General features: G+C 38.7%; 1 protein-coding gene across 1 annotated transcript in view; it reads left to right on the top strand.

Moving 5' to 3' along the window:
• The window catches only part of Su(Tpl) (Suppressor of Triplolethal), an 84313-nt gene that overhangs the window by 10918 nt on the left and 54402 nt on the right, over positions 1-18993 (top strand). The window contains exon 2 of the mRNA XM_085486552.1: positions 15153-15200. Within this exon, the coding sequence (XP_085342678.1) occupies positions 15153-15200 (48 nt within the window). The remainder of the gene's footprint in view (positions 1-15152; positions 15201-18993) is intronic.

Below are 18993 nucleotides of genomic sequence, written 5' to 3'. Positions count from 1 at the left end.
AAATTAAGTGTTCTGCTTGACTAAATTACATTATGATTTATTTTAAATTAGATAAAATACTCGTAATTTTTTAAAAATATATTCTCACTTCTCTGTGTGAATCAAACAATAATTATAAAAATAATTCGATAATTAAAGAAAATTGAAAAGCGATACTGTGTTACAAATGTTTAATAGTATAATCTCAAACGCTTTATTTTAAATTTACTGATTGCAGTTAATTATATCTCATTGAATATTGGAAATCTAATTTAGTGCAAATCTAATACTTTGCAACATCTGGTAACGATTAGGGAACACAATTGTGCTTTGTTTGGTATACAATACATCCCAGATACATATTGATGCATTGTAGAGAAATCTACAGAAAATGCTCAAGATTCAGCTTTTAAAAGAGAAGCAATTGTTTATTTCTAATCATTGTAATGGACCGACATACATAATAGTGTATAGTCAGTCGAGGGAAAGTTAACATTCTTATATTTAATTACAACTGCGACTATACATATATACAGTTTCACAATTCAATATTTTTATACTTCTTTTTAGTAATAATACAAGTTGGATTGCAATAATAAATTGTGCTCTGATCTTCTTCAAACGCTCGTCTATCAAAATTTGCTTCAGTCGCGTGACTTGGCATATCATTGCCTGAATTATTTCCAATGCAAACACAATCGGGCTGCAGCAATGTGATATCATAGGAATTAATCACAAAAGCGATATTCTCCGGTAGACAGGTATATCTAATGCGCCATCCGACGCGGAACATAACGGCTGCTATCGATACGCGCTTCCGGCTTTCGATGAAAACAGGTCGAACATGCTTTGAGAAATTTCTTCAAGATGATTTGCGCATTACGCACGTGTTTGCGTCGGGAGAAAAGTTCATTACTAGATTCACCGCGATTTCATGCTTGCCATTTTTATGCCCGATTCTATCATAATTTTCATTTACGTTGAATCGTCTCTAGTGTGTGATAAAAGCTATAGAATCGTCAAACTGCACATTTTCTTGTTTATTATTCTCATTTAACAGATTTTCTATTAGAATAACCTTTTAAAATTTTTATTATTTTAATTTCACAATTTTATTATATAATTATATTTATATCTATCTAAAATTAATAATGTATTTATTACTATATGTGAAAAAATTGACATAACTTTAATTGTAAACACTTCATCGTATTGACGAAGAATTTGATATCACAATAAAATATTGAACAACATGCAAAAAACAAAAATACGATACCTATTTATCTCGCCGTCACTGAGACTTTTCTGATATCACATGTTTTCGTCCGCATTATCTTTCTGATAAAGTCAAATAATACGGCAAGAAAGAGAGCACAGAGATGAAACAAATATATACGCATATATCTAAAAAATATTATGTTACTTAAGCATTATGTGGATTTTAATAAAGCTATAAGCGCTTCTATTTTTTTCAACTAAATATTATCTTGAAACTAATGTTATCTTAAAATTTGATTAACCGTAAATCAGAATATGTAATTTATTAGATTTGGTTTGAGCTTATATATGTTCGTGCATCTTTATGCGATCTTCTAAATGGTTTTGAATGAAGACTATAATTTGAAACTTGAGTTTTTACGAATGCATAACGCTGGCATATCAGTTTATCTAATTGTTAATTGGATAATTATTATCTCACTAAAGACAGAAAAGATAATACAGGGTGAAGAGTGCATGCACATGATTCTACATTAACATTCACATAACAAGATAATAAACCCATAAGATATATACGTTTATATCTATGTTATATTCGCTAAATGATTTTCTTTTCTTCTTTCGCTTAAAAATTAGATCCGGTTCTTTCATATTTATGAAGGCGTTTTCAGTCCAAGGTTATACGAGATACGTAGTTAATAGTGTATGTATTTTGAGACATTCTCATCGACCGATGCCCTTGTAAAATCTTTTTTTTTTTTTTTTTACAAAATTGATGTCAAGAAAATAATAATTTAATAATTCTGTTTGTCTAATTTGTACCGTGCTAATTTATGAAACTTGTGGAAACGCAATGCGGAAGTATTTGTGCACAGATCTCAGTCATTATGGACTCAAGTATTCGATTTCACTTCGAATTCCATCATCGATCGTATTTGTCATCGTTGAGAGTGCGGGCATTAAAATTTCCGGAATTTCAAGAATTTTGACGCCCGTTGCATTAGCTCCATTTTTGAATAGTTTATCATTGTGCTAAAGATCTTTTTCTCGCATATTATCAGTATGTCATAGTCGTACAGAAACTTGTTAGCCTTGCACGACCGTCATCGAATTAATTTTTCATCCTTGGTACAGCCATCAAATTAAACCGCGACTGATTGTATTCGGCGGATGGAATCGCGATTTTATTTCGACATATAAGGCTGTTTGAAACGAATATCCGCTTCTTGCAATCTATGAATTGATTTGTAGAGAAAAGTTGATGAATAAAAAAATAGTCACAGATGTTATAGATTTTTGTTAAATCGCATTGACTATAGAATATAGACTATAGAACTATAGATTTACTATATAAAAAATGGATATGAATAAAATTGATTTAATTCAAAACGAGATTTTGTCGGAATAAAAAAATCTTTATATTTGCAAATATCATACATTCTCGTAGCAAACATTCGAGAAGGTCTTGGTTTTTTAGTGTCGAAATGGAACGAACGGCCAGAGACTGTCGCGTTTTGTACAATTTCGTCGAAATTATCCGATCCCAACCTGCTGACCCCGATTCCTCCCCGATCTTTCTGACGCCGCGAAATGATAGCATGGCGTCTTCAAGCCTGCGGCATCGCATGCCTCTTGCAGAATGCGCAGTTTGTAAGAGAATCGTAATATTAATTTAATTCGTGATCTCGACACAGCGGTGACGATGATAAATGTAGCGACACGTGCAACTATGCGATTATCCGCATTTTTTCAGTTGTATATATAGTTAATGAAAAATAAGGTTAATGATAGGAATCTCGAATGTTGCGAGCGACGTCGATTCATGATAATGCTATAAACAAGATTCAGAATTTTGCCTTGCAACGGTATTTTTTTCGTAAAAAAACGAATACAAAAACCTTACGTAAATCTTAAAATACGGATGAATAAATCCGTTGTAATAAAAAACGTCAAACCGTTGACAGGTGCGCTCGATCAGCTGATCCAAGCGGCAAAGCAGTTTACCGCGTATAAGATTATGTGGAAATTTCCGACAAGTTTACAGTCATTAAATCACATTAAGAATTCATATGCTACCTGATATCGCACAATTTTTTTCTATTTTTTTATATGTAGAATCGAAAAAATAAACTCGAACTCTACTGCAAAGATTAATTTAATCCTCAACGATCGACAATTTGTAACAAATTTCGGGCTTCTTATTTTTAATTGTTCGGTCCAATAATTCGCATCCTCCCTTTTATTCCCTTTGTTGTCTCTCTGTCTGATTTACGGCGCTCCTTTCACTCTGCTCTCTTGAGACGCCGATCGCGATCATCCGTGCGTGCACGCATACACGTAGATGAGGTCGGCGTGCGACACGTATTTAAATCGTATACGTGCATGTGTGTGTGTTATGTACTCGACGCCGTCGTCGCACCGCACACGCGGTTGTGAAACGCCGCCGCGGCGTGACGAATTATAAGGTGTCGGTTGCGTGGTGACATTTCTATCCGCCTACGAGTTTCTGGGGCGAGCGCTCGGTTTCGATACAATTCGCACTATCGATCGAGACACGATCGTAGATAGTCGTATATATAAATCGCGGTTTCAACGGTCGAATTTAACGTACGGAAAACGGAGTGTATTCATTTCCTTTGAGTATTGCAGACCTCCTGGTGCACACAATGCCCTCCGGTACTCTGATATGCACGCGCGGATTCGATTTCAATGTATAATAAATCACGTTTTCTTCAATTTAACGACTATAATATACTTCGAACAGTATAAGATCCATTACAGATGGAACGAAGAAATTAAATGTTGTTGTCGGATGTGATACAAAAAAAGCTCATGTTTTATATAACAAGAGCAAGATATTAGTTATTAATATTCATCATACACCTCATCTATAATTTATATCTTTTTTGTTATATTGATTACGATGTTGTCTCATATATACCTTCGTATTTAATATTTTTAAGAAAGGAAATATAGGTACGAAACAAGGATACGATTCTGCTTCGCATATGTGTGTCGTTCTTTTTAAATTTACCATGAAAAATACATGTCTGCGCTTCCAGATTTTCTACATCTGAGCATTCGCTCGAATTCTTATTCATATACACGAGTCTCCCCATTGTCTCTTAGCGCCGTCATCGCACAAAGGCGGCTCTCATAATTCGCACTATACTCGCGCTTGTTCTCAGGTTTAGTCGGCGTTGAGCGACCTCTAACTTTTACTCCGCGGCGTGATTTAGCTTTGTAAGAAGATACCGTTCTCATTCACTTAACCGCGTACGGTTACCCGAGACATGAAGAAGGATAGCGTGCACACACATCCGGCGCCGTATATATTTTCCCGTTTTCGTCCCCACCACCAACAACCACCAGGTCGTCCCTCCAGCGCGGCGTGTAAACACGATTTACATGTATGAATCGCGATATATGAATAGCAGTTGAGTCTCGTATGCGAGAGAAAAGGAGAACTTATTCTTTTTTTCGCGCCAAAGCTTGCCGTTTCTGTGCTACCGAAGCTCTCTGTCTGTCAATATCGACATAGCTTCCGGACCGCGTTTCCATTTCAAGTGCTCGTGACACTTGACAACGTGTCCGGTGTCTGTCATAAGAGTTACTCCATCGTCTCGTCCTGTCGCCGCCCTCTAGAAACCACCAAGTCTCCGAAGCCGTCGAGTTTCTACGAATCGATAATGCGCCCTCCCTTCGCTGTCGTCATCGTCTCTATATATGCGCTGGATCGTTTCGCCCCACGAAATTTCTCCATTGCAAATTTAAATGGAATTTTATTGTCAAATTAGTATCTCATCCTTATAACTTGAAAAAAAAAATGTTTCATTGTACGTGTGTCGCATTAACATTCCATTGTGATTTTAATTTTAATTAACACATTAATGTACGAATTCTTTATTTATCTCCATAAAAAGTGGATCCACAGGACGAACTGGTTCTCACGACCGTCTGCAAAGTTGAGTAAAATTCGGGAGGGTACACTGGGGCACTACTTCGCGTTTGCATAGAAAATAAAAGGAATTTATTTCGGACCGAAACTAGTTTTGCGCGCGTGCAGCAAGTTTCCGGTGAATTAATTCAGACGCTGATGCGTCGTTCAAGATGGACAAAATATCACGATTTGCGGAATAATATAAAAATATCGCGGGCACAAGGTCGGGATAACTGTTTTTGGTAAACGGCGCAAAAAAAAAATTAAGGAAATGAAAAGAAACCGCAACTTCATTCAGGACAATATATCCGTTTGTACGCGACGAAATATACATCTCGTCTAGTTTAATGACGTTATATTTTATATTCCACGCGTCATTACTCGCCCATCGTATTTAAGCGTTTTCTCTCTCGAAATAAACGTCCGAGAATGAGCAATTATCGTGGACGCACGCCGTTTCCTCGGTTCCTCGGTGGTGGTTGGAAAATCCTGCGGTTACCTACGCCAAAAGCTGTGTGCGCGCAGAATATTTAATCCCAGAACTTCCAAATTAAAATACTTTTGGCCAACAATGCCGTTGCGCGAATATTAATATTTCGTTTCATTACCGCAGATCTAACGATCGTGACGACGCTGTCTCGACTTACAGAAAGAGCACTCTCTTCATCTAAATATAACATTATTATATTATACTATATACATATATGAGATATATAAATATCTATTTTTTTCTGCTACAAATGTACGCGATATAATATTATTTTTGGCTAAAGAGAGAAAAAAAAATGTATATCGAATCTCCAGCATGAGAACGGATCGAAGGTGAGGAACTTTTCACGCGTGACGTTCGTAGAGAGTGCAACAGCACCCCGTGAGTGAATCGCCGGGTTCAATGCGGCATAAACACGCCCCTACAGGGCAGGTGGTACTCGGCGCGGCACAAACGCGAGTATATACATATATGTATACACACACACAGACGCGTAGGTAGTCGCGTCGATGTGTGGCATCGACGCGACCGAACTCTCCGAGAAGTATAGCTATGTACGCGGAGAAGGACCCTACGTCTATCGGCGCGGCTTACTGGGGGTTTTAACGAAGTCGACAAGAGCTTCCCAGCCGCACGGAGATCCTCGACTCGGGAAAAGCGAGAGATCGTCCGGTCGTCCTCGCTCTGGCACCCGGTTTTTTTTTCTCATCTCTCCGCGTGTTGTCCATCTGCCCTTAAGAAGGTAACGCACGAATAATGGTTCCCGATTGTCCGGTCTTTTCGTACCGCTTCCCTCGTTTTTTCCTCAGCCTCGCAGATTCTCCCTTATTCTCTCCCTCTATCAGTCGCAAGCCTTTGTCCTCTCCACCTACTCTCTCTCTTTCTCCTCCGCGAGACGCTTTTTCGCTCGATCGTGGAAAGAGAAAAATAAAAAAAAGGACGTCGCCCCCGACACGGCGACGGAGAGAGTGTATTGTATCCCGAGAGCTAACTGAGTTTGCTCTTGTTGGTAATTCGATTGTCGTGGCCGCGCGTCTGGTAATTTAAATCCCGCCTGTCCGCCAAACGGGGGTAAAAAAAACTATACGACGGGATCGCCGTTATTAACTGTACCGAATTACACGTCGCATTGCGTGTTTTCTCCCTTCTCCCTTTCGTCCTCCTCCTCCCCTTCGCCCATTTATACTCGGAAGTATTCACGGGGAAACGATCGCGTAAAGTCCCCGCGAATTACGCAATTGCGCGATTTATTTATCGTATCGTGTTGTGCGCCGCGAAGGCGGTAAATTTATTTTATCTCCAATCTCGCGCACGCTTTGCGCCGCGATTTACAGCCCCGCGACAATTATTGCCGGGACAAAAACACAATGCAAATAACGCGCGTGCCATTTTATACAGAATATTCGAAAACCATTGGATGTTTAACCTTTGCGAAGGTTTTCTTTATTTTCTTCAGAATTTCGATACATGTACAATATTTAATATATAAAACTTGGATTAAATTTAAATATACGAAATTGAATAGCAGAGAGAGATCTGTTTTATGAATATATATATATATATATATATCTTTACAAATTCTTAAAACTTGATATTAAATTTCTTTTTCAGGAAATTTAAATTTTTGTGAAAATTAAATAAAAAATAAGAACACTCTGTATTAGAATAAAAACCAGACGACAGATTTACAGACATCTTTGATATATTTAATATATCATGATCAGAAAAATGATCGAGACAGAAAAGGAACTCGAAACAAGCTTCGTTAGTTATTTTGCGTCGTCGCTAATTTTGAGGATCGATATGCTGTTCTCTCTCCTTGTTCACCCTCGTCTTCCCCATTCTATAGTCTTATCTCTCCTATTGAAGCAAACGAGAGACTTCGTTGTACACGCTGTAAAACAACGAGATAATACAAATAAAGTTCGCGCGGATGGTAGAAAATAGAAGAGAAATAAAAATAAAAAGATTGATATAGAGGGGAAAAATGTGTGGTGTGCTTTCGCGCAGTTCTTTTTACTAAATAAGGCGTTAATAATACGCTTTAAATACCGGCTATACGGTTTTTCTGCGGATCGTCGACGTACGCGATCATGAATCTTTTACCCGCTCGTTTCTCTTAGGATATTCCGCTTTTTATGCGCGGAGCGAATTAAAATGGATTTCGCTGCTTCGAGGAAGGGCAAGTCCTTTCGCCAACTCGCGGCTGCTCATTCGATCGCGGCGATCGATTGGCCGAGCGGGGAATTGAATTTCTTCTTTTCCTAAAGGCGGTGCGCAAAACTCGTTTGACATTTACCATGCAACGTACACGCGTAATCATCCCCGATCCCGGTCTCTCCGGAGCCTATATGTCCGCGGCTCATTGTACGAGTTGATTCGCGAGCTGATGACGATGACGTTTTCCACCATGCGCGACGCCTGTCGTGGATATATATTAATTCTCGGCGTAACGCGTGATTTATTGGAGGTAGCGCTAACGCAAGACGTGTTCCTTCAAGCACCCTGTAATTATGACCGATAGTCTTCACGTGCCTATCGTTTTGCCTCGTCGTGTCGTTTGCGTAACTGAGCACGCTATCGAAGCTTCCGGTATCTTCCACACTCGTGCAATATATCTGCTGTACTCTTTCGACTTTTTCCAAATCATAATTTTTAAATAAAATCATAAAACTTCAATAGCATGATTTTTTCTATGTATATAATAAACCTCATTCTTTTGGTCTTTAAATCGTTTAACTCCACAGTTATTGAAGTTATTGAGTGTCTCCTTAAAATAGGAATAATTTTTTAATATTTAAAGTTCCGTAGATCTGTTGAGAGTTCTGGATAACACCTAGAAATTCTAATGACAAAATTAATTATTTTTAATTCTTTTAATTCATCGCTGATTTAGATTTAATTTTGTGAAGTTAGCATCCCCAAAAGTCATCAATCATTTCTTGTCTTATAATTCGCCAGAATTATTTTTAAAATTAATAGGAAACTCTGGAACTCTACGGGGTGCACTCAGAACTTGAAATAATTTTTTTGAAAGATAAGGTGTCAACTTTGCAGAGGTGTAATATTTCCTGACAGCTCTGACAGCTGTGAAGGAAAATAACGGCAGATATCGATGATCGGCAGACAGATCGGGAATGGAAGCTACGAGAAAGTAGAGGCTTGTACGAATGCATTTCGAAAGGCATACGTTTGAAAGTGACGACAGACAACCGGGAGACCTAGAAACAATGCGCTGAGCGCGCGTTTAGCACAGGCGACGACGAACGAACGAACAGCCTCTGCACGCTTATCGCGGCCACGCCTAATCGCTCTGATTACGACGTTCGCTGTCTCGGCGCGGCGCCCGGATCTTTAAAACCGGGTTCGTCGCTCGTGCACACCGCGCGCAAATTCCGCCTGTAACTCTGATTATTGATGCGAGTGCATCGATGGTAATCGATCGCAGCAGAATCGATTTTTTAATCCTCAGAAATCAAAACGCGTAATTAAATAGTTGCGCAAAGTGCGTAATAACACGTGGCGGTCAATCATTAATTACACTTTAGACATTTTTTCTCGGATATGTTTCATTTTTCAATTTTTAGTCAAGGTTCCCCAGGAACAGAGATATGCTCGAAGCTTGATAGAGATTTAAAAAGTAATTTTCAAAAGTGTTCATTGATTTAAAAAAGAATTGTAACTTTTTTATACACGACTCAACAGTCCGCTGTTAGGGTTAAGGTCCCATGCCAGGTTGGAATAACCCGGATCTCGGATTCGCTGCGATCCAACCTGCAAAGTCGCGGTCTCAAAGCCGATCGGTACACGCGCGCGTATGCACTTATATATTGCAACGTGCACGTGTTGCCCGCGTGCGCCAACCGTGCGCAAGCCGTGTAAACGTGTGTGCACGCGGGTATATGCACGTACGAAGGGAGGCAGAATGAACAGCAGGCCTGGAGTTCGCCGCCCGAGAGAAAGTGAACCAGTTGGCGGTGTTGGCGAATTTCTCATCGTAGCGAGGCGAATAAGCGCACCGTGTGGCTGCCTGCTGCTGCTGTCTACCTGTTGCGAACCGGCAACCGTGCTTGCCGTCTCATGGCGATTATATGTCCGCGTCTGAGCAATTAATTGAGAGCCGATCGAGAGATTTTTGGCGAACCGCCTTTCTTTTTCCGCGTCGGCAAACTAATCGCAGACGAAAGTAGTGGGCAGTCATCGCGGTGACACCGCCCTTATCGCGCTTATCTACGCGAGCATAAGATCAGGGTGTCTAGCGGTCAGGGAAATCTGGAAAACCGGGCATTGTCAGGGAATTTTATCAATCTGGAATTGTCAGGGAAAAGTCAGGAAGTCAGAAATTTTACTACTTATCTGCATTTTTTACATTATTCTACATTTGTCTAGATAATTTGAAATTTTTTATGAAATAAATATAAACTTTTCCTCGACGCCCAGCACGCTAATTTTCTGTGTCGTTAAAAATCGATTCATCTACAGCGTGTTCGTTAATTTATATTTTCATCGTCGCATTATTTTATTTCAATGTGTTTAATAGAGACAAAATTAAAAAAATTGGATATAATATAAATAAAAAAGGTGATTATTTAAATAGTTTATATTTAGTGACATGTTTGTTTCTATTATCGTACATATATTGTATAATTGATTAAAATTTTTGTTTTTTTAACTTCCGAACCTTTTCATCGTTAACAAAAATATCTCAAGGATTTCATGATTTAATATTTAATTGATTGATCATATATAGATATATGCAAATTATATATTTGGAAAAAATAATACTAAAAAGTCAGAGAATTTTTTTCATTGAGTCTGCTGGACATCCTGAAGATGTAATCCCTCCTGAAATCGATTATTGGAAAAGTAAACGCATATATCGAGATATTTGCTCTTTAAAACCTTCCGCGAACCGGTATATATATTTTCATTAGTACCGGTTCGCGGCTTTTCCACTTTGCGCGGACGAAAAAAAAGAAAAGAATCAGTTGCGCAATAATTGCAATTAATTGAGTTTATATCGCGCGGTTGACGTTTTGTATATCCGCGAGAGCCCGGTAAATACGCGCTAGATACACCTCATTCATCCGACGATAAAATAGTTCAACTGACTAATAAGAACGGGCTTTATGGCTTAAATACGGCCACGTTAGTTACTCACGAGTGTAGACGCCGTGCATAGCACATAGTTGTGCGTTTAATTACTTAATTAGGTAGGTTTCTTACCGCCACGTGTGTTATTACAGCAGCGTGTACATCGCGTTGCTGGTAGCAACAGCAACAGCGGCAGTTTATTACGCGCACATTCAGGGTTAACGAACCAAAAATACGTTCCTATTTTCCCGCATCGTGATTGCGGAATGATTGCAAAACGCTCTCGCACTCGCGATCTCTCTCTCTCTCTCTTTAGACCCCCTCCTCTAAAAATTAGATCAAAAATCAAAGTGGAGCGAGCGCACGCTTTCGCCTTTATTCCGTCGAAGGAAGCGCACGAGAAAAGTGATGAATGAATAAAGATACGGTGAATAAAGATGCCGCGTTACGTTGGAGAAGTTAAAGGCGCGTACTTGCTTTTATATACATATACACAGCTGAGATTTCTTGCGACGTTATGAATGTGCTTCCATGAATAAAAAGGACTCGGTGTCTCGTTTATGCGCGGAGAAAATAAAATTCGCCTTGAGAGAAATAAAACTCGGTAGCGATTTCTCGATATATGTAACAAGTGAACTTTTCGTATTTGGTATTTATTTATATTGAAATATCTATATATATATACATATATAACATTACATAACTTTTCTCTCTCTTTCTCCCTAGTGTATTATATTTCTAGAGAATTTTAATGCATTTATTGCTCGTGTAAATGAAAGATTTTGAATTGCCATAAAGCTGCGATCTTTTTATATAAAATGATTTTGAGACAAAGCTTTTTTTCTCGTAGTTTTCAACTTGAGAAAATATTTTCATGCACATCCTCGAGATGTCGGCGAATAAACGTTTTATGCGGCGAAATATATACATATATCGAGGCGCACCCGATGCAAAAGACTTGCGCAACCGCACACAACGTGGGTTTCTTCTTGCTTTTTCGTCCTTTTTCGATCGCGTGCAAGAGAGACCAAGTACATACATATGTACATGTTTTTAAACAGTAGTCGGCTAGACATGAAGTTTTCCTCTCGATATTCCGCGAGAACAACACGTGCTGGAACATCATCGTTGTCATCGTTTTCTCATAATCGAGTCGTTAGCGTTATGATAACTTATGATTAACTCGTTATTAGAGAGTAATCAGCGTCTGTATGCGGATGCCTATTAATTAAGCAATGATAAGTCGATTGATAACGGAAAGACACAAGTCATCGGAGAAAAAACGTACGAGCCGCGCAAATCATCGTAATTAAGTAATTAAGGAGGAAATTTCTGTAAACACGCTGCATTCGAGTCTCTGTATAATTAATCGATAATCGAAATTCGAATAGGCTCTATTTGTCGGCGATTAATAAATCGATCGCGTCCTATCGGTTGACACACGGGACAAATATAATTAATCTGCGGATAACTCGCAGCCCAAGGGTTAAGATGCATGGTGAGCTGTTGTTAACGCGATGGGCTCACAGACCGGAGATCCAATTCTGGTAGGAAGCGGGATAAAGGGTCGCCGTCGCCGCCACCACCGTCGGGGGTGAAAATGCGATGCGTAAGAGACGAGGGGAAGTCTGGGGGGGTTGCGCAGGACGAAGAGTTATTGACCTGCCGCCGAGGAGGTTCTCTTGTTTGAGAGGAATATGGCTGGCAAGAACCTTTTCGAGGTCGTTTGCGTAGCACGTCTCGTTTTTCATCACAATTTAAATGTAAAAAATAAATGCGAAGCTGTCATCTCGTTCTTGATTGATAATATACGAGACGTTTTCAATTTTATTTACGTTTCTTTTGTCTTTATTTATGTATTTATTTTTATATTGTACATTGCAAATTATATATAATGTTGCGAACGTTTTGTACATTTATTTTTTTTATTATTTTTTTTTTTTTTAATGAAAAATCTATAGGCATTTTATAAAAGGATGAGCTTATATACAAATAATAAGAGACTGCGATCAAAAAGATATTTTTACTTTTCTGACAAAGTCGCACTCGCGCTGTCCTAAATTTTTGATCTCTTTCGATGATCGTTTATTACACTCTCATAAATGTTCTCACATAAACGAGTTTAATCAGCGAATGGTAAGCTCCTTCATTCGTCCTTTCTCCTTCCCACATTTCCGACCGTTCCGAGGCCAACGACCCGCATCGACAATAGCGATGGCGACGACGAAATTTCACTTATACTTCGCCGCGGGAGAGAAAGACACCCCTTCAGAGAGGGAAACACACTTTGTCCTTTTAACATATCATGCGGATGCGCACGCGTGCATGCAGTCGGCGACTATATCGTTAATTTTCGAGCTTCGCACAAGAGTTCATTAGACCCATTCGCCAAACTATACCTTTTGTCCTAAAAATGTTTCTTCGAGTCTCCAAACCTCGAGGGAAAATATTTATCGCTATTTTTCGATCAACCGTGTAAAATAATAATGCGTGGGGAATTCGAGGGGCGAGTTTTCGAATATAACGAAAACGATTATTAGAATAATTAAACCCGTAATGGATCCCTTTATTGAGTGAAAGCGGACCGAGAGCGCGCAGGGTGACTCTTGATTATTCCATTGCATTTATGTAACACGCCGTGGTATAGTATAATTATACGCCGTATTACGCCGCGAATACCACAATCCACGAGCAGACACATACGGGAGAGAGATATGCAACGATATATATGCTCGTGTTTGTCATATGTGAGCGTGACAGAGAGTCAGTTGCGTTCTCGTAAAACCTTCGCCGCGACCGTATAATGGACTTCTCGATCGTTGTCTAATGCCGTCACTTTTTCCGCAGGCCATCAAAGTGTAACCGCGTCGTCGGTCCAAGTTCCCCGACCATGAGGAATTATCGTGAAAGCATATACCGCTTCGCGCGTGTCGCTCTAGATCTAGACTTGAAGCGTTAGAGAACCACGTAAAGCCATTTGTAAGCCGTTTATTCTAAATGCGGTTAACCCTTTGCTCAACTCGCGTATACATTCGATCAATTATTTATAATCTCTTTCTTATTTTTATAAAACGTTCAAAATTTGTCTTTCTTCAGTGAGAGATTGGGAAATGCGCTAATTTCAAGAATTGTGTGCTGCTCTGTGAATGATTGGAAGGGAAAGTATGTGAAATCACGCAGGGCGATCGCGCGCCGCAAGAAAGAGGCAAATCATTCTTTTCATCTCGCGGTACTCTTAGCTCTCGCAGGTCAATCCTGGTCGACCTAGCGCGCGTTCGAATAAAACGCGATCTTCCGCGGCGCGATTAATTTTCTCGCGTGCAGCCGGCGCGCGCTCGGGCATTCACGTCTGTGTCTCGACAGGTTTCAAATCGACGATAAGTGGAAACCGTGTAAGCTTCGTAATACGTACGAATAGCGTAAGCACATTTCTCGCTGCCGATGACATTAGCAAATCGCGAATACACGAGTTTAATGAGCAATAGGATCGGTAGATATACAACGGATGTGTAAAGGCAAGTTTCGCATTTTTAGAGGAGGAGCAAAATTAAATTAAATTAAATAATTGCAAAAGAGAGATCGAAATAAAAATAAAATTAAAAATTGAGATTGAAAATGGAGGAAATATTTTGACACAGAGCAAATCATCGCGATTTATAAGGGTTTATTATAATTCTGGCAATTGCGACAGTGATATTTATGCACGGGAAAACATATTAATTATTATATTTATTATATCTGAAATTTAGCTGAAATTTTTTCCATGCGTTTTTGTCGCGTTTGAATAACAGATGCGAAAATGAACGATGATGTTCTCTCAATGGACTTTCCCTTTTTCAGATTATCTCGCCAGGAGACATATAGAGACACGTATATGTAAAAGATATGCGCAAAATCACCACCCGTGCGACATAACGCAACTCTCGCGAGTTACGAGATTATTTCACACAATTTCACGCGGGCGCACAAAATCTCGCGTTTTTGTATTCACCTTCATGCGGGCCTAATCGCACGCATTCGCTTTATCAATTAATGACGACTCATTGTTATTATGACCAGCAGGTTGGACAAGCAATCGGCACCGAGTAATTATACGCTAATCGACGCCTCATTTAAATTAACTACTGTTGTAATAATCACCTTGAATGATGAGCGTCTGAAATTCTTCGCGACTAGAAATTCTTCGTTCTTCGGCTTTCATCCGCGTGCCTTATATATCGATCTGAGACTAATTGGGTCTCGACAATATCTGCGATAATTTTTCAATGTATTTTATCATAATTTCTCGAGGAATACTTTAAGAAGAGGTACTTTTGCGCAGCAATTTTAGAGTTATTTTAGCTTTTCACAGTAATTATATATATTTATATCTACACTCGATCTATATTTATATGAAAACGAGAATTAATCTTGACTTTTTTTCTGTTTCAGCATAAGATCAACGAGAAACCTAAAATACAGTTCCTACAGAATGAAGGGGTGAGTGAACGCAACTTTTTTTTCTTTTTTGCGAATTTTATTATCACCTGAATCGTCAAAGTCGTACGATGATTACTTTAAGCGCTGCTTTATCGGTCAACTACGTGTTAAGATTACGATAGATTAGAGATATCGATAGCGCGTGCGCCGATCGCGCAAACAAATATTAAGATTTGAATTTTTTTATATAAACACGCACGCTCTCCGATCAAGTAGAGTTTAAAATGAGCTGTCTTTCTGTATTGTTGGTTTGTTATGTGTCATCCTTAATAACTGTTAATAAGTAGCAAAATTGTCAAGAAGAACGATGATAGGTAAGCATACTACCAATTGTAGGGGATACATATTATAATTTGGACATACGTTGATCGGTAATTTTTTATTAATCGCAGCGCCTACGGAACGGGTTAATTTCTCGCATATTAACGATGAAACTATCCGAGATCTGAACAAAATCAGGGATCATATCGAGGCGAACATTGTTGGACAGGACGGATTGAAACACGCGTTAATTGCTCAAAAACTCTTGATTCTGAATAACTATAATTAAATTTCGATATTATGTGAATTGTAAGAATTTATATTTCAATAATTATACTGAAGAAGACCGCGTGCGGTCGAAACGTTTATAGAATGATTGTAATTTGCGTTAGTTTTAATATAATGACTGTAGTTTTATAATTTATACTTGAAAAAAATATTCCACTATTCGTGGAATAGCAATACTTATCCATCTTCTCTTTTAAAATGTTTACCGAAACTATTAACTGCGCAAGCAATCGTGTTTCTCTGAATCTATTTAGTACCTATGACGTTAGCATACGATGTTATTCTACGTATATTACGATTTATTCCATTCTGACTATCGCAAGTACGAGAAGCTAATTAATCATCTCGTATATAGGCTTGTATCTTCATGAATCGGCCATCACATTTGTCCTAGAAATGCAAATAAAAAAAACCTCCGAATTTGACAGCGTTACTTAAATATACACTGTTGAAGTTGAGCTGGGCTATAGAGGAGAGAGAAAAAGACGGTAAAATTTTCTGTCGATGAAAAAAAGTGAGAGTGAGAGGAATACGCGGGCGCGCCATCTCATTAACATTCCTTTCTCTTAATTTATCAACGCACAAGCTGCTACTCGTTTAATTATTTATTATTTATATTTTATATTTCACGACATTTACATAACTAGAGAGAAATCTTTTGCAAATACGTGTTACACATATACTTTATCCCACATTATTTTCTAGATATCGTATATTTTTGTTTCGCGTGTAGAAAATTCTTACTCGGTCATCGAGGGGTATCCTCACGTATCATCGCGACGATGCATCTCTTATTACACGCACGAGAGAGATCTCGCGACAGCGGCGTGGCGCTGCGAGAGTCCGATCTCTCAGCCGGCCGAGCAATCGTCGTGAGATCGTGTATATATGCATATACATATATGTACGTGTACGTATGTATGTGTGTTCGTCACGGCTTCACACACACCGAAGGTTTCTCAGTGAAGGCGATCGAGGTCGTTCGAGCAAGGTTATATACCATTTTCTCTCGCCGCCGACGTTCGGTCTCACAGACCTAAACCCTTCAAATATCGAACGTATTTTTATTACGTGAAAAGATGGAAAACGTATGCAGTTGCATGCATTACTTCATATCAAGTATATTTTATTTGGCTTAATTTGGACCCGTTAAATCTCTCATTATATAGCATTATGATGAAAATATTTTTTGAAACTTGAATCAGATTAGAAATCAGAAGAGTGAAGGGAATTTAAAAATACTTTAAGCACAGTAATATTACGATATAAAGTACGAAATCCAATTGGCTTGCTTATAATGCGTAGTGTAATTCGGCCTTGACTCAAATTGAACTAAGAACCGTAATTGATCGAAAGTTGATGAAATTAGCCCTTTTATCCATTTAATACTTATCGGATATCGGCGATCGACGTGCATTAAGGCGAATTACTTATGCTCGAAAAAAAGGCTTTCGTGCTTAACGATATTTAAGAAGAGATCGCGTCGTAAAAGCCATATGCCACTGGTGTTCCTTAACGACAGCGACGGGCGGCTGATCGTCGATACGAAATCTCTCTCGGTGATCTGGAGGTAATTGACCTGCTCCCTTCGTCCTTCATCGGTTTCCCCTTGCTCTCGAACGTGGTCTTCGAGATGTTTATTCACCTGCGTATATGTTGCAACTGATCACGCATCATGCACAAATTCGATAAGATAAACTTCTATATATGACTTATAATTTAAAAATTAAAGAAAAATAATCTATTGATCTCGGAGAAGAGAAACCAAGAAAAAGTACAGGACGTTCAACTTTATTTTCTCTTACTCGAGAAACTTTTTTGTTTAATTTTAAATGCATTTTTTTTCGTAAAGACACTCGAAAGATTCTAGGTACGTGATTTATCGTGAATTACAATATCGTATTAATATTTAAAGCTTATATCTGTAGAAAGTATGTGTGACTTTGATCCGCTAAATCTTAGCAAAATTCTTGGAAATTTTCCAGAGATTTCTGAGAATAAACGTGTAACGTGGAATTGGAAAATTTTCTTGGAAATTTTCAGCTCGCGTCGCTCTTCTCTTCGCGTTATTATGTCAGATTAAATAGCAATTTCTCGCTCATCCTATACATTTATTTTCCGTATAATCCAACAAAGAGCTATCGCTTCCCTTAACTTTTCCGTTCACAAAGATTGTTTATTCGCTGTCTTTATTCTGACCTTTAATAGTCTTCCACTGTTGTAAATTCTAAAGACGCGTCAACGTTAACTTTTGCACACATAGGCCCTTTAGGGCTCCCAGTCGATGTCTGAATAATTATTCTGTAGGAATATTTCATTAGCGGATTCATGAGAGTCTTTGGGGAGCAGAATCTCTGACATCATTGAAAGTTACACACAGTAGAGAGAAGCTCTATTTCTCACGACAAAATACATTTGTGACTTTCAAAGTAAATACAAGCTTGTCAAAAGTGGTCCTCTCTCATCTCTGTATTTTCTAATGATAGTTGATTTTAATTTTTTCTTATTGTTGGCGAAAATCTCGAAGAAGATTATTTGGTTGTCAATTTTTTTTTAACAAACAGATGACATCTTTGATTAATTGCAGCATACACCGACGTATTTTCAATATAACGGAAATAAAGAGTAAAGCCCACCTGAGGATTTTTTCCTGCTCCTTTCCTTTTATTTTCTCGCATAAAGTGAAATTCGTTCCGGTGCTTCGGGTGTCAGAAACGTAGAACGATTATTCAGGTATAATTCGCCATTTAACGGACGTCCTTGTCGCGACTGACGTATCCAGGGAGAACCGATCTCCGCTCGCGCCTTCTCTTCTACAGAACGCGGCTGTCTGGATCGCAGACAGACGTCTACGTATATATGTATATGTGCACTTGTGTGCATGTATTTGCGTGCGCAATGAGCGATTTCATTTCATGTGTAATCAATGTGTAAGCAATGCTCGGCACGATCAGGCACGATGCATGTGTGACAATCGAACGGGGAGGAAGAGGGATTCTTCTTGTACGTACAAACGTACGACTTTGACATGTATATATATATATATGTCGTCTTTTATCTTTCTTTCTCTCTCAGAGCGGATTTTTTTGCTCTCGTCTTTCCTTGCATAATTTTATCACGAACGCGGAGAATCTCTGTTATTCATGCGAATACACGGTTTAGCGATAGCGATGATTTTTTTTTTTTTTTTTTTTTTTTTTTTTTTTGCAGATTTGTATGCGTCTGACAGTTGTGCGCGCGCACG

This window comes from Nylanderia fulva, unplaced genomic scaffold, assembly GCF_048542155.1.
Source record: "Nylanderia fulva isolate GAGA-0341 unplaced genomic scaffold, ASM4854215v1 Scaffold11, whole genome shotgun sequence".
Classification (NCBI taxonomy): Eukaryota; Metazoa; Arthropoda; class Insecta; order Hymenoptera; family Formicidae; genus Nylanderia; species Nylanderia fulva.
This window is presented reverse-complemented; position numbering and strand designations above follow the sequence as displayed.